Here is a 23,827-nt window from a genome sequence, read left to right as displayed (position 1 = left end):
TGTGTTCTAAATCTCAAGTTAATAATCAAGATAAAGCATCATAAGAACTTTTTTAGTTTCTAATATGTACTAGACCTTAAGTGATTATTGTCCCTATAGTAGCTAATACTGATTGTCAATATCTCAGGATCTAATATCAGCAAAGAGACAAGCATTTCAGTGAGGAATTCTGTAGTAGAGAGCCCAATTGTTCATTTCCTGGCTGCCTAGACTCCATAAATAATTACACAAAACTATATTATTTAAATCACTTCTTGGCCAGTCACTTTAAGTGTATTGATTTCTAGCTCTTACATCTAGAATTAACACATCTCCATTATTTTATATTTTATCTCGAGGCTCGTGGCCTACCAGCAATGTTCCGGCTGGCTGGCTGCTTCCATCTGTCTCCTCCATGACTTCTTCTTGACTCTGCCTTCTTTCTCCCAGTGTTTAGTTTAGTTTTCCCTACCTACCTCTATTCTGCCCTGAGCAGACCCAAGACAGTTCCTTTATTAACCAATGGTGTTCACAGCATATAGAGGGCAAACCCACATCAGAATTGTACAAATTAGATCAATTGAGGTAAAACCATGTACCTTAAATGTGCTTGTCAGTCAACATTTCATGGTCTGCCCTCCAGAACTATATAAAAAGGAAAAAGAAGCTGAGTCCCAGCATTCACCACTCTGTCCAGCCTGGTTGCTCATATAACCATGAACTGTGAGCCAAAATAAACAATTTCTTCTTTAGGTTGTTTTTGTTTGGTCTTTTGTCCCAGCAACATATAAAATAACTAATATAGTCCCATTTAGTTTTCTTCATGTCCCAATATTGGAGAGACATTCCCATCCCTGTATTACAGTTCAGAACTAGAAGAGATAAAATGACTTCTCACGTACCTTATGAATGACACATTTAACAACTGGTAAATCCTTTAAATGTCACCAGTGCTACTGAAGTTTTCATGATATTCCATCTTAGTTAATTTAAATTTAAAGTTGTAATAGCTGCATGTGTCTTATGCCTACTGTATTAGAAAAACACATTTTTGTAATCTGTCTTTTTAAATTATATTTTTATAAAGTAGGGTAGGTAACTTACTGCCCATAGGAACTATTAAGAAATGATTCACATATGCTCTATTCTGTAGTGTTTTATTATATTGGTGTAATAGACAATGCAAAGACCATTTTGGCTTCCAGAAAAGAGAATGAAGTTGTGCAGAGTCATGGTCCACTAGTTAATTTTCCATCACTGTGACAAAAGAACATATCATTAACTTGAATTATGGAATGATTTGTTTTTGCTCATGGTTTTGGAGGTTTCACTCCATGGTCACTTGGTTCTATTGTTTTGGGACATGTGGCAAGAAGCACATGGTAGAACAAGGCTGTACACCTAATAGCATCCTGTAGATAAAGGGGCTGTCACACCAACATCCACTTCAAATGAATCCCCCCATTGTTGTAACTTCCTTCTTCTATTTATGATTACTCCAGCCATAGATCCATTGGTATATGCAATGAGTAACACAATTACTGTATCAAAAGAAGTATACCACAAAGAATGTTTAAAAACACACAAGTAATATACAGATTAAAATAAAAGGAAAGCTACAAGAATGTTTTGGATTTTAAAAAGCCTGTGCTCCTTTTAATATTGCTTATTAGCTGTATGACCTTTGATATTTTCTTTCAGTTCTGTAAGTCTCCCATTCCTTGTAAATGGGAATGATGACTAGGAAATAAAATAGATAATATGTGTAACTAGTGTGTAGAGTATACAGCCAATAATAGATTTTTGTGAGTAGCTGATCTCTTTGCTTTGTATATATTAGATTGGATATAAGCAAATGAGGAATTGCATTGCATCACCATGTAAATATAGCTACTGAAATAAACCTTAAAGTAATGTTGGTATTTTAAAGTTTGAAAATCAAAAAGAGGCAATGGAGTCTCACTGGGCATATTAACCACACTTAAGGGTAGGCCCCATGCCCAGCAGTGAATATCCAGTACAAAGTAAACTCAGTGGTATTTTATATACATTTGGTCTCATATTGTTTTATCTGGACATTTTTTTCTTACTGACATTTTGTTTGTATATATGGTTTCTGGTTTTATGTTTTTGTGGCCTCCCTCTTTCTCTCTCTGTGTGTGTGTTTCTCTGTGTGTGCATTTCTTTTCTTAAAATTTTATTCTACTTAGCTCATTTTGTTTTGTTAGTTTTCTGTGTGCTTTCTAAAGAGAGAGAGAAGGGTGTGCAGTTGTTGCAGGAAGATGGAAAAAATCTGGGAGGAGTTGGGGGAGGCAAACTGTAATCTGAATATATTGAAAAAAGTAGTTTTTCAATAAAAGTATTTAGCATAAAAAGTAGGCCGAGGGACATTGTATACTAAAGATATGGAGGTGTAAAAATAGACGAGATAGATTTATGTCCACAGGGACTCTATACCATCATGTTCAGCAACATCCAAGAAATTACCAGGAAGGAAGGCCACAGTTCAGACTTACTGAATCTGAGTCCTAGGCCAACATACAATCTCCAGTGAATGCATAAACATGTCAAGCAAAGTGGGTTGGGTAAAGTTTAAGATGGGCATAGAACAGACTGCTGGGTGGTGGTGACGCATACCTTTAATCCTAGCACTCAGAAGGCAGAGGCATGCAGATCTCTGTGAGTTCCAGGACAGCCTGGTCTACAAAGTGAGTTCCAGGATAGCTAGGGCTGTTATATAGAGAAACCTTGTCTTGAAAAACCAAAACCAGACAATCAAAAAGCAACAACAAAGGCGTGAATTGGATGGGACATTTTTTTTTTGATTATTTTTTTTATTGATAAAAGAATAAAGAAAAAAAAACAAATTTCCACCTCCTCCCAGCCTCCCCTTTCCCTCCCCCTCCTCCCACTCTTCTCCCCCTCCTCCCACTCTTCTCCCCCTCCTCCCACCCCTCTCCCCTTCCCCCCACTCCTCTCCCCCTCCCTCTCCAGTCCAAAGAACTCTCTGATCATGACGAACAATGAGGGCTGATGATACGCCAAGGACAATGGCACGCAGTTTTGATCCTACGAAATCTGCTGGCTTGGTGGGAGCCTAGCCAGTTTGGATGTTCACCTTCCTAGATATGGACGGAGGGGGGAGGACCTTGGACTTACCACAGGGCAGGGAACCCTGACTGCTCTTTGGATGGGACATTTTTATGAAGATCCTAGTGACCTGACTGACTAGTTTGGGGAGTCATTAAAAGTTGAGGGACCATCTTTTATGAAAATGGCTAGTTACTTGTATTGCACATTTGGGAAAACATGACTTTAGTGTAAATTTTGCTCTGAAAGTTATGTCCATTAGAAATCAAGCAAGACCTTTATTTACAAGAAAAAATGTATCTCTCTCTGTCTCTCTCTGTCTCTGTATTTCTCTCTCTCTCTCTCTCTCTCTCTCTCTCTCTCTCTCTCTCTCTCTCTCTCTCTCTCTCTCTCTCTGTGTGTGTGAGTGTATGTGTGAGTGAGTGAAGATCCCTTTGGGCCTGCAGTTTCAGGTGGCTGTGACCATTCACATATGGGTACTGGAAATCAAACTCTGGTCCTCTGCAGGAGCTCAGTGTGATCTTAACCATCTTGCTGTCTCTTAAGCTCTTCAAGGAAGACCTTTGCTTAAGAAAAGTTTGCCCCTTTTTCCCATCTCATCCCCATTATCTTTATTCACCAATAACTCATTAACAGCAGCCCTATTTTCATCTAAAACACACACACACAGCCTATTGCTTTCATAACGATTGAAAAATAGGATTCATTTACTTGCTATCAATTAAGCCATGGTTCTGAGAAATTGTTTTGACTGCTACCCTTGGATTGAAGAGTGATATTGAAATACAACCATTTTCAATACTGTGAATAATCCTTCAGAATTGTTAAGTAGAATGACAGGGTGGCAAAAGATATCAAATGTGGAGTCAAAGGTTTTTCTGGCCTATAAGACACAGAGAGTGAATGTATCGAGGGGATCCTATAGAAGAAGAAATATTACAAAAGGACCAGATGATTTCTTTATGGCATACCCATTATTATTTCCCACAAGTTTAAAATTAAAAACTGACTTATACAGACTGAACAAGTTATATTTAAGAATACATACATACGGGGCTGGAGAGATGGCTCAGCTTGTTAAGAGCACTGACTGTTCTTCCAGAGGTTCTGAGTTCAATTCCCAGCAACCACATGGTGGCTCACAACCATCTGTAATGAGATCTGGCACCCTCTGGTCTGCAGGCATACCTGGAGGCAGACTTTCTATACATAATAAATAAATAAAATCTTTTAGCCGGGCGGTGGTGGCGCATGCCGTTAATCCCAGCACTCGGGAGGCAGAGGCAGGCGGATCTCTGTGAGTTCGAGACCAGCCTGGTCTACAAGAGCTAGTTCCTGGACAGGCTCCAAAACCACAGAGAAACCCTGTCTTGAAAAACCAAAAAAAAATCTTTTAAAAAAAGAATACATATATACATACATATATGAATGCAGTAACAATTAAAACATGGGTCATGAATTTGAAGCAGAGCAAAAAAGGATTATATGCAGGGTTTTGAAGGGATGGAAAAGAAAGGAGAAATGTTTTAATTTTAGCATAATCTGAAAAAATCCCACTAATTTATAGCTAAATGTCTTGACATACAACTGTCAAGTGTGATTTCAACACTTGAGAGACAGAAGCAGAAGAATCAGAAATTTGTTCAAGGCCAGGCTATATAATGAAACCTCCATCCCAACCAATCGCATGTCTAAATGGGATTTCTAAGTAGAGCACTTGCCTATTTAATGAAAAGCCCCAGATGGAAAATAAAAGAAAGCCAGCTAATTTGGAGGACCCCCTCCCAACTATCATAATGTCTCATATCTGACTTTAAACTGAAATCATATGGAAAATAGGATAAATTCACCAGGATGTTCCTGTTGCCAAAAAGCTGTTCTTTTTTTTTCAGCATTAATTTCTGTGTGAAGATTGCTGCCTTCAGTTAACAGATTTCACAGACCTTTAGTCATTTTCATGTAAAGTGAACTTATCCAGAGACATTTACTGTTAGTCTATGAGCCACAGCTTTAAACAAAAAGTTGGATCCACGGGGTCACCTTTTAACCCTATAACCTAAAGCACCCATTGTAAGTATTAGAATGCATTGTGAAGAGTGTTCCAAAGTTGTTCTGATAGTAGAATACTATAGACATTTCCTATATTGTACAGAATGAACTTTGTAACCTCAGAAGTTTCTTAGCATTTTCCAGTTCATCTTGTCTGTTAGAATCTAGTAGAAATTGCTTTCGTAAAAGATTTGCAAGTAAATCCCATAGTTTCAGTGAGAGTTACAATATTGTTGTTGCTAATATTTTTCTTTATATCATCATTGAAATTTAACAAGAGTCTTGGCATTAAAATTATAGATTTCATTTTAATATTTAAATAATTTTGTGATGTCTTTTCACTTAAAATATCACTTGACGTAAGTCACATATACATAGCACCGAAAAGACTCTATAGGGACCTATTGACTTACTAGTTTATTTGATGCTGTCTTTGGGAAAGACTGAAACAATACAGTAAAAATCGCTAAGAATCACAAGTGTCATAGAATTTTACTAGCTCTATAGCTCTTGCTCTCAAGCTACAAATCTTTGAAGACTATATTGGGTCCTAGATAATATAAAATGTGGATTTGTGTTGAATGAACTGGCTTACTGTATGAAATGTCTCTGACTTTGACATGAGATCTTTCTCTATAAAAAAAATAAGACCTGAGGTGCTGCACTAAATTTTCAAGTATCTGGATCTTATAAGAGGTCAGTTCACAGAAAACTCTTGAAATCTCTGTCTTATTTGGTGTCAAAAGAGCTAGATATTAGTACGAGACATAAATCATCCGAATCTCCGATGTTATCTGCAACCAAATAGAACAAATGCAGTTTTGACCAAATGCCTATGAGCAAATACCCTTGAGTCACCAGACTTTTATTTTTTGTTGAACTCCTTAAACTTTTACAAAAATGGAAAAAGAGCAATGGAATAGTAAATGAGGGAAGTAGGCTTGGTTTTGGATTAAGCCAAATTCAGCTTAGCTTCCCCACTTTATACTTCCTCAATATGAGAAATTAAAAATTTAAAATCAATATTATAGTAGTTGTGGTCAATTTTATTGAGCTTACCATATCCATTCAACCCCAGCATAGAACCTACTCCCTTGACATCTCATGTGCTCCCTCCAGGAGGAAACAGATGTGTTGCTCTAGGGCGGAAGCAAGAAATAGGAAGGCAGTGCCATAAATTAGGCAATCAAGAATATATTTTTGAATATATTTGATTAAAATACATTTTAATGATCAATATGTGTTTATTGATCATTAGCTATGGGTCAGGTGTGATAGTGAATGTCTCACATCCATGATCTGGTTTTATATTTATATCAGTCCCAGGAGTTAGGTGTTTTCACTAGCGCCCACTGAAAGATTATGCCTCAGAAGTCCTAACCTACTTCATAAACAGGGAAATGGACTAATACATTATTCTTCAAATTATCAAGTGCAAGGCAAAATTAAAAGCTCTTATGATTAACAGTCATTAATCAGAACGTCCTAATCTCTGAGAATTTCTTTTAATCAGTATTTTACTCATTCTGTAGTATGTTACTCAAATGGTGGAGATGCGTTTAAAATCAAATTCTTTTAAATAATATTGCTCCAATCAGCATTAGAACTTTTCAGTTGTGGCATAATTCTTGTCTATCATCTGTCAAGACTTTAATCACATGACAATATAATGAACTTACCCCCACTAATAAGTTAATTTATTCAATATTCACTATGTATTAGTGTGGTGCTAGGTAAAAAGGGATACAATTTTGGGGTGCAGAGTTTCCTTCAGAAGAACTTAACAAGTTTATGAGGAAAATCCTGTTTTAATTCACTTACAATAAAAATAATTACCACAAACATCTATTTCTTAATCTCTGCAGCCACCCTGTGTAGTATTATCACTTATTATACACTTTATGAGACTAGGGATAAAAGAGATTATATGGTTAGCCAATCAGCTCTAGCTACTAAAGGAAACCAAAGATTTGCATTCTCAATGTGTTGTGCATTTTCCCTGTACAAGCATTCTGTTTTCTCCGGAACTTGATCTGATCAGAATGATAATGCAGAAGGAAATGCTAAGAAAGTTTTGAAATTGTTAAATCACTTTGGAGTGATTGAGATCCACACCACTGTGTCTACTTTGTTTGTTATTTTTAGTTCTAGTTATGATACATAATTAATGGGATGTAGCTAGGATATAAGTGAACAGTTGACTTAAGAAAAAAAGCAAGTTTGATCATTTCATGTACTTACATGTTGTAAACGAAGAATATTTGATAAGTCCCAAAGGCCACTTAATGGAGGTGTTCCTTGTGGAGTCTAGTTGCTAGGGAAAAAATATTACCTTTGATGTGGTCTGCAAACATTACCATAAGGATATTTAATAGAAACAATAATGCAAAGCATTTTGCTCAGCATTCATATTACTGAGATTTGACTGACATTCACCTGTCCTCCAAGCTCGTCATTGATGTTTTGTAACATTGTCTTAAGAATTGTACAGTTGTGGGTCATAGAAAAATTAGAGATTAAAAAAATGAACCATGTCAGACCAGCATGATTCCCCTTTAAATAGGAAGTAGTGGATAAAAGGCTTGGAAGAAATATGTTCACAAAGCTTTTCTTTCTGTATTTCATGACATTTTAATTGAAACACTTGAAATTCTGCATGCTGCTGCCATAGTGAGAACTTAACTGTACTCGCCTCTTTAGGTGTGTCTAAGCTCGGTTTCTGGGCCACTAGCTTGAATGCAGCACAATATAGAATTGTCAATTTACTTAAAATATTAAGGATTTCTGTGATCTTTTCTGTAAGTTTTACAAATGATAGCATCCCTTCTTAGTGTCAAAGATTTTGACACAGCTCTAAGACTTAGCGAGTGGAAAGCACCTTTTGGCATCCTGTGTGGTGCAGCAATGAATAGTTAAGTATCCATGCCTCTGAGAGCATTTGAACGTGATGAGAGAAATGCCAGCAAACCTGGCCTAGAGGCCCCCATTATTCTAGCAAGTAAACAACTCCCCACAATGTCCATATCTTTCTTTTTTTCCATTTGCCATGAGCTTACAGTTTTGTTATTAGAGACCTTTGTGTTATCACTGGAGATGACTAACACCAGAAGTATCTAATGCTTGTATCTGCATCAATTCAGCAAGCCTCATAACAAAATAATAGAGAAGGTCTTAAGGGATAATTCAAAAATTCAAAGCTAACCTTTTTCAAAGAAAAGTAGGTCCAGCTACAGAAACATCTAAAAAAAAAACAACTTCTATATTTTTTGTTTGAGATGAAGTCTTACTATGAAGTTTGTGGTAACAAACTTCTGTACTTACATGACCTCCTTGCCTTAGCCTCCTGAGTAGCTAGGCCTATCAGCACAAATCACTCCATCTAGGTAGTTCTGTCATTTAATAGAAGAAGTATAAAACAAAAGTGGGAGGATTCTTAACCAATGACAGTCACCATCTTATATTTTAATTTTGAACTTGTTAACAAATCTGCAAAAATTACAGAAGGCAACTGTCTTGAAGGATTTATCTTTTTACACCAAGCCTCTGTTAAGACCTACAAGATTTTTTTCCCCCCACTCGTAGCTTCTATAATAAAGTCTGGGGATGATCCCAGTCCTTAATGGAGTCTGGACTTGGCTTTCTTTTTCTTCTTTAGGATTGAACCAGCTGCCCTTTGACCCTGCCAACAACAACGAACCCCTGCAGTTTGCTAGTGCCAGTGGCCCTCTGGTTGCAAATGGCCTCATTGAGAATGGAGGGGATTCAAGCAAGAAAAGAAAGAGAACAAATGCTCCTTCAGGTAAGCTAGGTGAAAATGCACTGTCTTAAATCAGTGCTCTCCAGGCAATTTTTCCCCATAACCTGCTAGGTTGTGGGCACTGCGCTAGGCAGTGTAGGGATTGCAGAAGCAAGTCAGAGGTCCATGCCTTTTCATCTGACAATGGGGCCACATATATGAATAGCTGGTATTATCATCAGTGCTGCAGTTGAATGTGTTCAAGGGAGACAAGCTGAAAAAAGGGATATTTTGATTCACCTTTAGAGATTATGGAGTACTTCATACCGCATGTGACATTTTTAGCAGATCCTCGAAGAATAGGTAGATTTGAAGCAGGAAGAATAAGTAAAGAGTTTTGATTTTTATAGAAAAGAAATTATGTGAGTAACTATTTCACTACACACTTGTCTTTTTATGAACATGGAACACTTTATCTCTAAATCAGGTAATTGCATACATTTCCATCTCTCCAACTCCCAGTATCTCTGCAATGTATATCATGTCCACACGAATACTGTTATTTTAAGACAGTATTTCACTATGTAGCCCGAGCTGGCCTCAATATTATCTGTCATTGTGACTGAGTTGTATGATCAGAGGTTTCACCACCATAGCAGGCCCCACATGTGTTTTATACCCTTAGAATTAATTAGAATACCCGAGAAACAGATTCTCCATACTCCTCTAAAACAACACAATGGGTTGTTAGCATTCCCTGAAATCCTTTCCTCATTCCTCCTGTCTCGTCAGCATATTCTCATCTTAAATCTCTCTAAACTCAATGAGAAAACAACAAAACCAAATATTAACTGATCATTTGATATTCAGGTTTCATCATTTATGTCAGACATCAACTTGAGATATTGGGGTGGGCTTGCCTAATAGACATGTTCATAGGTTGGTTTTTTTTTTACTATTACTTTTATTTGCATCTTCCAAAACCAAGTATGTTTATGAACACAGTATCATTTTCTGTCTTTTAGATCATAGTATATATTTGGAAAATGAAAGTACAGTATAAATATTGCCTTATGGAATCCTTAATATAAGACAGAGTTCTTTTTTGTAGAGTTTGGAAAGGTAAGGTGGATAGCCCAGGAGCTGTCTTGAGTTCTAACTCTGGAGATCTCTCTCTCTCTCTCTCTCTCTCTCTCTCTCTCTCTCTCTCTCTCTCTCTCTGTGTGTGTGTGTGTGTGTGTGTGTGTGTATTTGTCTTTCTCCTTCATTCTTTCTCTCAGCTTAGAGTGAGTTCCTTAGCTTCTCTGAGGTTCCCTTTTCTTCATGTGAAGCAGAAATGATGCTAAAGCTCTCTACAAGGGATTGTTAGGCCAAGTAGTTGAAATGATATAGGTGGTAGTTAACATCATAGCTACATACAATGACCACTTAATGAATTCTTTTCTTATTACATATGAGCCTCATTGTTTTAAGCATCAATATATTTCACTTTTGAAGGTTATCTATTGTTGACACAAATATGCCTCATTGTGTATGTGTGCTTGTGAATGTATTTGCCTTTTGAAACTACATTTGACATAGTTCAACTTGGATCAGTTAGGGACGTCATTGGTTATTTACTACACTTTAATAATTCTATTATAATTTTCAGAATTTACCAGGGAAGATTATACAACTTTACCTGTATACTAATTTGCCCTGGATTGTGTTGGTTTTCTAGTTATCACAGCTACGTTTTATACAAGGTCTGTTCCTTTTCTGCAGTCTGCTGTCACTTAGTCTTCTCAGTGTTCTTTTTTAAAAAATTTATTTTACATACCAACCACAATTGCCCCTCTTTTCTCTCCTCCCATTTCCTCCCCCACCTCCCCTACATGTTGTTTAGCAATCCTTTTCCTTTTTCCAATTAGTTAATAAACTTTGAAACTATCAAACAAAAAAAAAATCCTTAAAAAAAAAACCCTATCCAGCTTTCCAAGTGCGCTTCTAAAGTATGTATGTTAAATAAGGGCAGAACTGACTGTCAGTAGAACCTGCCATGGAGAGTGTTCTCATGATTTATAACATCAACTTTAAACGTTGCTTTTGGCTGCAGGCTTTTTCATCACTTGTTTGTTTTTGCACTATAATCATAAGTGATGGACTAGTTTCAGGCAGTACCTTTCTAACTGTGGCTAACTCAAGGGGGTGGGTAAAAGGGATATGTATTAATTTGAATTGAGAACCAGCTTTAAAGAATTGACATTTCATTTCTAATGAGCTTATTCAATGCGAGCCAAGTTAACTGTTGCAGATAAAGGATTTTAACAGTAGATTACACTAATCTATAATTAGCAGAATCAATTTGCATTCAAGTAATGAATATTCTGAAGTTCCTTAAAAACAGTGTATTCTTTAAAATAGGTGGAATAAGCTCCTAGAAGGCTAAATTAACTTTCTTGAAATCCTGTTCACACTATTTGTTTAGTGAGCCCTTTCTTTGTTAAGTAGCACAAAGGTAACACCAACCTGGGTAAATGACCACAAATTCCAAATCGGTGTAGTCTAAATTAACGAGATTTTGCTATAGAAAATGTCTCTAATAATAGTCCAGCTGGCAATACTGTGATATTTAATGGATGAGTTGCTTCATAATTTTATTTCTTTCTTGTGCGGGAGTAGACAAAAGGAAGGACGATGGTTTGTGAATAGGAACTTCTCCTTTTTGTCACTGTTTACTACCACATGCCAAAGAGGGAAGCTGGGGTTTGATGTTCTCATAGGAGCTACCAGACATTTCAGTTCTGAGCTACTACCTGTCTATCCTTTATATCCATAGCTATGAGACAAAGCTGACTCTTTCTTCTTCTCTGCAAATGAAGTGATGCTGAAAATCGACTTCACCTCCAGGCCCTCCTTTTCTTTCCTTTCTTTCTCATTCGAACTACATTGCCCCCTTTTAGCAAACTGTTGGTCTCCTTTTGTACTGAACCCCATGTCTTGAAAGTTACTGATGATTTCTGCTGTCGTTCTGTTCTCTCAAAGATTCCTGTGGTTTGTTCCCCCAAAGGTTCTTATGCAAGAAGCTTGGTACCAAATATGGTACTGCTCAAATGATGAAATCTTTAAGAGCTGGACCCTAGTGAAAGGTATTTAGGTCCTGAGAGCTCCCTCCCTGGTAAATGGATCGATGCTGGCCTCTTAGAGTGGTCTTGCAGGAATAGATTGATTTCCACAAGACTATATTTTTATAGAAGGGCATGCCTGGCCTCTTCCTGTTGTCTTGTTTTCTTGTTTGTACATACACCCCTTCTCCACATGGCTGATTCATTTTCAGACTCTCTGAAATGTAATGATCTAGTCTGATGGAGGCACAGTACAGTTTGGACTTCCCAATCATCAGAATTATAAACCAAATAAACATATTGACAAGGTACCCAACCTTGACTATTTTGTCATTATGACACAAAAGGAATGGAGACAACCTCAGCAACTTCGAAGTTAATGTACTTCAGGCAGTTTTTGAAGGACATTTTTAAAGTTGATATTATTGATCTATACATTTTTCTCTGCTCCCCTCCCTGCCTCTCCCCTCCCCTTCAACACTCTCCCATGGTCCCCATGCTCCCAATTTACTCAGGAGATCTTGTTTTTTACTACTTCCCATGTAGATTAGATCCATATATGTCTCTCTTAGGGTCCTAATTGTTGTCTAGGTTCTCTGGGATTGTGGTTTGTAGGCTGCTTTTCTTTGTTCATGTTTAAAAACCACTTAGGAGTGAGTACATATGATATTTGTCTTTCTGGGTCTGGGTTACCTCACTCAAAATGATGTTTTCTAGCTCCATCCATTTGCCTGCAAATTTTAAGATGTCATTTTTTTCTGCTGTGTAGTACTCCATTGTGTAAATGTGCCACATTTTCTTTATCCATTCTTCGGCCAAGGGGCATTTAGGTTGTTTCCAGGCTCTATCTATGACAAACAATAAACATAGTTGGGCATTTGTCCTTGTGACACGATTGAGCATCCTTTGGGTATCTATCCAAAAGTGGTATTGCTGGGTCTTGAGGAAGGTTGTTTCAACATTGCCATACTGGTATTCAAAGGGGTTGTACCAGCTTACACTCCCACCAGCAATGCAGGAGTGTTCCGTTTATCCTACAACCTCTCCAGGATAAGTTATCATCAGTGTTTTTGATCTTGGCCATTCTTATAGGTGTAAGATGGAATTTCAGAGAGTTGTTTTAATTTGCATTTCTCTAATGACTAAGGATGTTGAGCATTTCCTTAAGTGTCTTTTGGCCAATTTAGATTCCTCTGTTGAGAGTTCTCTGTATATGTTTGTACTCCATTTTTTCCCTCTATCTGATGTGGGGTTGGTGAAGATCTTTTTCCATTCTGCAAGCTGCCATTTTGTCTTGTTGACCATGTTTTTTGCTTTACAGAAGCTTTTCAGTTTCAGGATGTCCCATTTATTAATTGTTTCTCTCAGTGTCTGTGTGACTGGAGTTGTAATTAGGAAGTGTTCTCCCATACCAATGCGTTCAAGTGTACGTCCCACTTTCTCTACTATGAGGTGCAGTGTGGCTGGCTTTATGTTGAGGTCTTTGATCCATTTGGACTTGAGTTTTGTGCATTGAGATAGATATGGATCTATTTTCATTCTTTTACATGTTGATATCCAGTTATGCCAGTACCATTTGTTAAATATGCTTTCTTTTTTCCATTTGATATTTTTCTTCTTTGTCAAAAGTCAGGTGTTTGTAGGTGTGTGGATTAATATCCGGGTCTTCAATTCGGTTCCATTGGTCCTCCTGTGAACGACATTTCTCAATGTATTTATGTACTGAAATGTCGAGTCTGTACACTTAACCCCATTTGGTAGCATGTTCATTGACTTTTTTTCCCCCATTTTCAATATGAGCCACAGTTTTAAGATCCAGGATGCTAACTCCCCATTGAGAATGAATCTCATCTTATCTGTTGTTGTAATTTGTACTGGTAGCTTCTTACCAGCTTAGCCAGGGTGCCTTTGTCTTCCAAATTAAGCTGTGAAGGCAACAGTTTTACTGGTCTTCCTCTAGACTAGCCATCCTAGCCTGGTCTTCTCCTTGATGATGCAACAGGGTACCCTCATTTTGTGATACAAGGAAGACCCTCCCACCTTATGTTTCTCCACCAAGATAGTGGCATTATAGACCCCCTGCTTGAAGATCAGGAGGTCTCTTAGTGAGGGGACCCTTTTGCCAGAAACTTTTTCCTCAGCCCATGTCAACAGCTTCTAGTTTTCTCCTGATTTGTCTCTGGCCTCCTCTTGTAGTCAAGTTTAAACAAGGCCTCCGTGAACTGGTTATCACAGGAAGATGAGGATGGGAGGCTGGTATTTGAAAAATCAGATGAGCTTCCTTTGGGGATGGATGCCAGAGTTAAGGTGTATAAAAAGAGAGATCTCTACCCATTTTCCACTTGCAATAATGATTGAATCCCAAGCGTCAGTTCCTTCAGAAAAATACTTCAGTTTATTAATGATCCATATCAGTGTGGTGATTCTCTCAAAGAAATTGCATGTTCTATTAGTTTATACAGATGAGATACTAATACCCAGAAAGGAAAACCAACTTTGACCAACATATACTAGCATCACTAGAAATGTTTCATTAAGATAAGGACCCCACCCCCATCCAAGTACTAAACAAATCCAACCCTGCTTAGCTTCTGAGATCAGAGTTGACTGAGCATTCAAGGTAGCCTTAATCCCCAGGGCTTTCCTAGGGGATAGCACATTGGGGATTTTAAGTGAGTGTGCTATCTGCCTGTTCTGCAGCCCCACGGTTCAGCGCCATCAGACACGATAGGGACTCAAGTCAAAGCAGGAACTCAGTTTATTACTGTGAGTGTCAGCTTATATAGGTTAAGTGACATCGTGTGATGTGGGGGTACCTCTAGCCAAAGAGAGAAAGCCAAGCCCTCCCTCTGGCTGGAGGGGTGTCTACCTAGATGTTGCTGTCTAATCCTCACTCAGTAGCTTTGAGACTATCCTTCAAACTCAAGCCGGGCTTTTCTCTGTCCTACAGGCCATGATGTACAGGCCCTGAGATAATTTTGGCCCAACAGTAGTGTAGCCAGATGTTAACACAGTGGGACATAGGAACCCTGATCCTGACTGACAACTGTAGCAGAAGACCTGGTCCCATCCCTCACCATGGGCATGGGAAAGCTGGGCATCGAAGAGCTGACTTTGCCCTTCACCTCAGTGGTGGGTCCTAGCACCCAGGACTGACCAAATCAGTTACTACTACCCAGACACATATCCAAGGGTCTTTGAGTTGGCCCACCCCAAAATCTACCCTATCTGTGATCTACCAGAATACGTGAAAAGACCAGTCCTGTGGAACCATAGCCATGGGGAATCACCATGTCTCAGAGCAACAGCAAAATATCCAAGAGGAGTTTCCATGAGGGTCCAGTATTGATGGGTATACCAGAAGCCAGAGGACTTTAACCAGACCAATAACTCATTGCAATGAACATTTGCAAATAAAGCTGAGTGGACAAAAGGGTCTACTGTGTGACACACTGCAGCTCCCAATGCACTCAGATGAATGAAGAGGTGTTGGAGAGGCGGGAAAAATGGAGGAGTGAAGCAATTATTTTGATTGTTTTATTTTGTTTTCACTTGATAGTTTTTAACTTTTATTTTGAGGGGACACTATGGGGGTGAAGGGTAGATTTGGAAAGATTGGTAAATGAGTAGAATTAGGGTGCATGATGTAAAATTCTCAAAGAATCAATTAAAAATTATGTCTAAAAGGTATGTATCTAATCCTGATCATAGATAGCCTACTATTCCAGCTTGTTGTGATAAACGTCATAACCAAAAGCAGTTTGGGGGAGGAAAAGATTTATTTGACTTGAATTTTGTGTCCTAGTTTATTGTTGATGGAAGTTGGGGCAGGAACTCCAGCAGGAACCTAGAAATTGGAACTGAAGCAGAAATCAGGGAGGAACACTCATTAGTAGCTTGTTCCCAGGCTGACATTCACCTTCCTTTCTTATATGGCCCAAGGCCACTTGCCTAGGGTTAGTATTGTACACAATGGGCTGGGCCTTCCTATTTCCTCACAAATATGTCCCTAGGCCAGTCTGATGGAGGCAGTTCTTCACATGAGTTTCCCTCTTCCCAGTGTGTCAAGTTGACAATCATGATCAGCCATCACATTAACTTATCAAAAATTTCTGTTATAATTTCTGACAATCAAAGCAAGAATTCATGATGTGAAGAAAGTAAATATTTCTACCAATGGCAAGTCTATAATAATACAAGGAAGTGAGCCTGCCGAGCAGCAAGAAAGAGCTTCGGTCAGATATAGAGAAGAACTGTATTGGAATGAGTTATCTAGGAAGTTGCTCAAGCTCACTTGGAAGGGAAATACAAAATTTGATGAAACACCTGTCTGCCTGGTAGTGTTTTTATTTTCTTTCTTCTCTAGAAAAAGAGCAACAAACCAGGGAACTTTTCAGTGACACTAAAGCCCTTTGATTTACCTCAGACTCACAAGGTTGAGACTTTTATTTCACATGGAGTTTGAAGTTCACAAATGAAAACATTGATTGTTTTTAAAGAGGGAGAATGTTACTACTTTTTGGCTGGGAGTGTGGTATTTCTAGCATGTCAGCTGAGTTATTATAGTGCCAAAGGCAAGAAGAGCCTATTGTTCCTTCCAGTGGAATTAAAATACAGAAAAGAATAGATTAATCTCCCAACTCAGTTTCTTTAGTCCTTTGGACATTTTTATCTGATTATAGTTTCAAAAAATAAACCCATTATCTTGATAACTGAAGGGATCAAAAAGTAACTAGACTACTTGCTTTCTCAGGTCTGATAGAATCTCAGTGTGAAAGTTTTTGTCTTCAAGGACTATCTTGAGGGGAGAATGAAGATGGCACAGAAAAGGCAGGGGAGAAAAATGCAAATATATCTCTTAAATTCCCTCAATTATTATACCAGCTTTGGAATGATTTTGTAATTTCATTGCATCAAAGTCTTTAGACTTTGTAATTTCATTGCATCAAAGTCTTTAGACTTTGTAGCTTAGCAGACAGTGGTCAACTTCGTATGCTGATGATAAAAAAGCTAGTGGTAAAAACTGAATCATACTACTTTAGACTTGAAAACAACTTTGATTCCATTTTTACAAGTAAAGAATTGAGACCTGGAGAAGGCCTGAGGTCACATGGTTAATTCTGAGACCTGGATGTAATTATAGCCAAACTTATGTAAATATTTCAGTTTGGCTCACACTATGTGATTTATTATTGTTAGAAAACATGAAGTGCTGACTTCTATGCCAATACCCTTATATGATTTGTAACAAACTAAGCTAGTGGCATGAGAGACCCCACATCTCTTATGCTGCTACCCAGGGGAAAGCTCTTTGATCTTCAGATAGAGAAAGACTTTGTGATTAGGAAACACTTGTGAGGGAATTACTTCTGTCAAGATGGTACATGTGCAGCTTAGCAAATCACAGAAGAAATCCATGATATTTGCTTACTTTTGTGTCCCCACTGCCAACCCACCCTTAAGTCCCCTTCATCTATATAAAAACCATTTATAGGTATGATTTATCTGTAAGTTCAACTTTGTCGAATAATGTTGTCTAGAGCAGTGGTTCTCAGCCTTCCTAAATGCTGTGATCCTTTAATACAGTTCCTCATGTGGTGATCCCCAACCATAACATTATTTCATTGCTACTTCATAACTATAATTTTGCCACTGTTATGAATTATAATGTAAATATCTGATATGCAGGATATCTGATATTTGATACCTAAGCAAGTTGTGACTCACAGGTTGACAACTGCTGGTCTCTAGGCATCTCTTAACTTTTTAAAATCATTTTTGGAGAATTTTATATAGGTATTGTATTTATACTATTTGCACTTCTCCCTCTCTCCCCTTCAACTTTTCCTATGGCCAAAAAATTCATGATCCCTTCTTTGATTGTTGTATATACATATATGTATATTATATTATGCCTGCATATGTATGTATAAACACAGCCTCTGTGCCCATTGGTGATATTCATATGTATGTGTGTTTATGTCTGACTGCTTGGGATTGGATAACCTATGATTGGGTTCATCCCTGGCGAAGACTTGTTTGCCTTCTCTTAATTGTCTGTAGCTCCTACATCCTGGCAGATGACCTTCCACCCACCTTGGCATTTCCTTGTGCAAGGCTTAATTAGGCAGCCATATGTTTGAGATTTCATAGGTGTCGCTTTCCAGTCATATGTAGAAGTTACTAGCTCACACTAACAGTCCTGGCCCCTTGTGTCTTGCCACCTTTCTGGTTCCTCTTCTGCAATGTTCCCTGAGTGTTAGGTTTAGAAGTTATGTTATAGATGTATCAATTATGGATGGATATTCCCTCTGTTATAAAAAAATCATTGATGAAGTTGAGAGCTACACTCACCTGTAGGTATAAGGATGTGTATTTAGGATACAGTTAGAGGGCCACTTGATACATGTTTGGTTCGCTGAACATACTCAGCTACCCATGGCCAGTGAGGTCCTGGACCCTAGGAGAGAACCTACTACCCCTACTTTCAAATTTCTTGAGTTTTAGTCAGACTTGTTAAAAAAAAAAGTCTTAGGTCAGTGAATCTCAATTTTAGCATAAAAGGGTTCTTACATTTTGGGAGGTTCTGTTCCTTTCTATTAGCTCTGTAAAGTTAAAGTCTTTTTTCTTGCCTTTTGGGCCTATAAGGATCTGATAAGCAAAAGGAACATACATAGATATTCAGTGAAAATTAGTTTGGGTACTGAATTTGTCACTAACTAGTCTTTTAACCTTGAATAGATCATGGAAGCCATTTCTAAGTATCACTTTTTAAATCTATTTAATATGAAAAGCATCTTTAAAGGTGTCAAATACTTTTGTGGTTACTGCTCTGAACATAAGAGTTTGAGAGCCTAAAGGTACCATATTGTTTTTCTTTATTATTTTATGAATTAAACCAAGGAAAATAAAGAAACTTTGCAATAAACCAAAATATACTCCCTTAGTCTCATTATACCCAACCCATTCTGAGGAATGTAGCTTGAGCCAGAGGCTCAGTGAAGCCTTTAAACCCATCTAGTTCCAAATGTGTCCTTCAATAGGAATCAGTATGCTCCTTGCCATCTCAGTGTCCTTGAGAATGCACCACACTTAAATAGAAACTAGAACTTATTTGCAAGGTGGGCCTATGGGCATTTCTCTGTATCCATGGTAGGGTGAAATTCTGGAGACTTTTCTCTGGCATTTTCTTTACTCCCTTACAAACAACTTGGAAGTTTCCTCCTCCCCATGAAATGATAACAAATGGGATAAGAGCCTCCATATCCCTAAAAACAGACATTTACCTTAAGAATAACATGATTTGATTTTCTAAAACCTATCCTTAGGATTCTTTTATACAATGGGTAACTGACAATGCCAGTCTATTGTGTTAGAAAAAAGAAATAGTGTTGTTCTAGTATACCTTTATTACATTTAGATTTTTTTCTATCTTGTGTCAAGACAAATTCTAGGTGAAACCAGCCTCTTATTAGTTCCACACAGTGAAGAGATTTCATTTTTATGAATTTCAAATACAGAACATTTCTGATGCCTTTTTAACATAATCGTTCATATGAGGTTGCAAATTTTAAAAGTCTCAACTACCTCTTCTAACAGATAACAATAAAAATACTTTGTAGAGGGCTGGTAATGTGACTTAACTTATAAAATCACTTGCTGCCACGACTGATAATCTTTGTTTGATCCCTAGGAAAATCTGAGTTTGATCCCCAGGACCTCTCACCTCTTTAGTGGCAGTAGGACCTGGGAGAATGGAGCAGATCAATGAAGTAGACTAAAGTTTCATGCAGCATCCAACTTTATTCATAGCTTCAGACAATTGTACCCTGAGGGTTAAGGTCATACAAGTAAAGTTCTCAGGATTTCAAGCTGTATATAATCACAAGAACAAGCCATATGTGTCAAAAACATGTTTTTCCATAGAGGCATAAAAAGAATTAACAATAGCTAGTTGCAATAAGTAATTGGAAGTAAATCAGTAAATCTTAGTCATCAGAAGTAAAGTCACTCCTACCTACTACACCTGGGAGGGGCATGAAAATACATTTCAAGAATAATTCCATGCTTTGCAGAAACTGAAATTGCCATACTCTGTCTTGTTTTCTTGACATGTTCTCATAAGCACTCAGAACTCAACAACCTCCTCACACGACTCAATTATTGGACCATGTCCCTTCAAGGACCCACACAGTGGAAACAGAAAACCAATTCCTGCTAATGTTCTCTCTGACCCTCCACCTGCACCATGGCACATGGAGCACTGGAGTAAGTAGGTATGCCTAGACAACTGTGCTTCAAAATACAAAAAGTATGCAAAGTAAGGCCTCGAGAAACTAAAATGCTTCTGTAGAGAAAAAAAAATATTCATTTGAGTGAAGAGGTAGCCTACAGAGTGGGAAAAAATCGTTACTAGCTACATATCTGTCAGTGGGTTAGTGTCTAGAATATACAAAAAACACACAAAAACTTCAGCACCAAGAAAATAAAGAGTCCAGTTTAAAAATGGAGTTTGTAATTAAACAGAGTTCTCAAAGAAATAGAGATGCCTGAGAAGTGTTATTTTTAAATGTCCAATAGCACTAGCCAACAGGGAAATGCAAATTAAAGTCCTATATATGCCAAAAACTATATATCTCATACACATGAAATAAAATAAACAAATATTTTCAAAGTAATTATTCTGAGTGAGGTTTCCCAGATCCAGAAAGATAGCCCGTACATATTCTCTCTCAAATGTGGTTGCTAGCTTTGAGTCTTTAGATAAGTGCATTTTAATTGGAGTTTCCATAGAAATCAGCAAACCAGTAAAGGGGCATGGGAGCATTTCAAGGGAAAGGGTAAGAACACAAATGGCATGATGGAAAAAAGGAATATAATGGAACATGGGGGATTAAATAGGGAGGGGCACGATAGAAAGACAAGTGGTGTGAGGGATAGCTAACCCTAGAGACTTTTTGAAAAGCCATTGGAACCCCATTACTATTAGAGCGTCCTTACATGCAGATTTATATGCATGTATGTATGCTTGTTTGTATGTTTGTATATAGGTGTGTGTGTGGTAATTTAAGTAATTATTCAAAAAGAGGGAGATCGTGCCTCTCACAGGTACCAGAGTCTTAGCAAATAAAAATCCCAGTGACTGGTATCAGTTAGCTCTTTCTAAATTGTTGGTTAGTCGAATCCCACCCCATCCCCCAGGCATTATAGGTTCTTGCCATTGTTTTACCCTCTAAAACTTGATGGTAAGACCCTATTGCTGAAGACACCACATACATGAGACATAGGATATGGAGAAATTGTGCTGGTAATGACTCAGAAATGTCACCCTTACTGGCTAACTTTCACAGAGCTGGAAGATGCTATGCAAATTTGTGGAAAGAAAATAATCATCCACCTTACCTAACTGTCAATAAAAATTGGCATATCACGATATATTCACTATTGCAATAGTGGCACAAATGTTATGGTAGTCACAAACTACTTTTTAATTGGATTTAAAGCCTATTCTACAAGAGGGACCTCATTCCTAGTAGTCATTAAATGAACCAAAATTCCATAACTGGCTTGGTCCTAGAACCTAGAGAGAACTAAAAACTATTATTCTGCTAAATAGATACAATAATAAGCTGCCTTCTATGTTCTTCATATCCATAGATTAGTGCATAGCTCAACCCTTATCAGAGACTCTTCTTTTAGCGAAGATGGCGATTAATGCAATTGGTCAACATGCAGAGAATAAGAGACTGTCGAGTATTCAACTCTAAATATTTATTTCATCCCTTCCACCATGGCTCAGGTATCCTTAGAAGAGAAGTGATTGGAATACTGTAAGAGCAAGAGGCAGTGGGTGTCTGTTAAGACGTGCACAAATTAGAGACAGCCAGTATACCAGCATGTAATGTAGAGGGAAGCAGGAAATCCCACCATGAATGACTCTTGGCATTCGTGGTATGGATAGTCCATTTTCTTCAGGGATGTGGATACTAAGAGGCTAGCCAGCTACTATAGGCTGTCACACACACACACAGAGAGAGAGAGAGAGAGAGAACACTAAGCAGTGTTATGTCTCTATTTTTTTTAAATTTATTTATTTATTAAAGATTTCTGTCTCTTCCCCACCACCGCCTCCCATTTCCCTCCCCCTCCCCCAATCAAGTCTCCCTCCCTCCTCAGCCCGAAGAGCAATCAGGGTTCCCTGCCCTGTGGGAAGTCCAAGGAACCCCCACCTCCATCCAGGTCTAGTAAGGTGGGCATCCAAACTGCCTAGGCTCCCACAAAGCCAGTACGTGCAGTAGGATCAAAAACCCATTGCCATTGTTCTTGAGTTCTCAGTAGTCCTCATTGTCCGCTATGTTCAGAGAGTCCGGTTTTATCCCAGGCTTTTTCAGACCCAGGCCAGCTGGCCTTGGTGAGTTCCCAATAGAACATCCCCATTGTCTCAGTGTGTGGGTGCACCCCTTGCGGTCCTGAGTTCCTTGCTCGTGCTCTCTCTCCTTCTGCTCCTGATTTGGACCTTGAGATTTCTGTCCGGTGCTCCAATGTGGGTTTCTGTCTCTGTCTCCTTTCATCGCCTGATGAAGGTTAATATTCAGGAGGATGCCTATATGTTTTTTCTTTGGGTTCTCCATATTTAGCTTCTCTAGGATCACTAATTATAGGCTCAATGTCCTTTGTTTATGGCTAGAAACCAAATATGAGTGAGTACATCCCATGTTCCTCTTTTTGGGTCTGGCTTACCTCACTCAGGATAGTGTTTTCTATTTCCATCCATTTGCATGCAAAATTCAAGAAGCCCCTGTTTTTTACTGCTGAGTAGTACTCTAATATGTATATATTCCATACTTTCTTCATCCATTCTTCCATTGAAGGGCATCTAGGTTGTTTCCAGGTTCTGGCTATTACGAACAATGCTGCTCTGAACATCGTAGAGCATATACTTTTGTTGTATGATAAGTCCTCTCTTGGGTATATTCCCAAGAGTGGTATTGCTGGGTCCAGGGGTAAGTTGATCCCGAATTTCCTGAGAAACCCCCACACTGCTTTCCAAAGTGGTTGCACAAGTTTGCTGAGCTATAGAGATTGCTCAGTGACTCCCAGTGGACACTGCTCTTGCAGAAGATCAGAGTTTAGTCCTAGCTCCCAGATCAGTTGGCTGACAACAACCTCTAACTGCCACTTGACAGCATTCTATGTGTGTCTCCTTCCAGAGCACCCACACAAATGTGCACATAACCCCACTCAGGCACACACATATACACAACACATAACTAAGTATAGAAAATACTTTAGATAAAACATGTAAATTTCATTAGGAAATGTGATATAATAAAAATCAGTCTTAATGAAAAAGAACATATGCAGTTGGTAGGAAAAGTCTGGGGGATAGAGGAGGAATTAAGAGGGAGAGAATATGGGTAGGTTTAACTAAAACATATATGTATGTATGAAATCAAGCAATAAATAAAATCATTAGTTATGTGGACGATTCTAGGACTGAATATGTTGAGAATGTTCTGTTAGAAACTAAGGTGGCAGAAAAAGAAATGATAGAAAATAAAGTAGTGTGTAAATGTTGCCCTTTCTGTGCATCTGAACACAGAACAAAGAGACCACTGTATTTACAATTTTTTTCTCTGCTCTGTTTCCTGATATCCACTGCTTCTTTACTAGAATCCATTAAGATGAAATTCTTTGTAACTATAAGCAAAAGGACATTTGTGATTTTTCTTTAATTTTGAATTTCTTTAATAGTGTAAACTGTTGAGTTTAATATTTGTAGCCTAATTTTAAAATATTCCTCATATTCCATTTTGTATTTTAACCAAAAAGGAGATCTGTGCAAGTTGTATTATGAAACGCTGTGAGG

At 38.1% G+C, this 23,827-nt stretch overlaps 1 protein-coding gene across 7 annotated transcripts in view; it reads left to right on the top strand.

Annotated features, from left to right (window-relative positions):
- Enox2 (ecto-NOX disulfide-thiol exchanger 2) overlaps positions 1-23,827 on the top strand; it is a 279,678-nt gene that overhangs the window by 108,096 nt on the left and 147,755 nt on the right. For 4 of the 7 annotated variants that reach the window (XM_075957587.1, XM_075957586.1, XM_075957584.1 and 1 more), the window contains one exon: positions 8,774-8,917. The exons of the other annotated variants lie outside the window; for them this stretch is intronic. Coding sequence is in view for 1 of the 4 variants with exons in the window: in XM_075957584.1 (XP_075813699.1) it covers positions 8,774-8,917 (144 nt within the window). In the remaining 3 variants the exon portion in view is untranslated. The remainder of the gene's footprint in view (positions 1-8,773; positions 8,918-23,827) is intronic. 7 annotated transcript variants of the gene reach the window in all.

The sequence above is a fragment of the Microtus pennsylvanicus genome, chromosome X (assembly GCF_037038515.1).
Source record: "Microtus pennsylvanicus isolate mMicPen1 chromosome X, mMicPen1.hap1, whole genome shotgun sequence".
NCBI lineage: Eukaryota > Metazoa > Chordata > Mammalia > Rodentia > Cricetidae > Microtus > Microtus pennsylvanicus.
The sequence above is the reverse complement of the archived record's forward strand: the minus strand, read 5'-3'. Positions and strand labels throughout refer to the sequence as shown.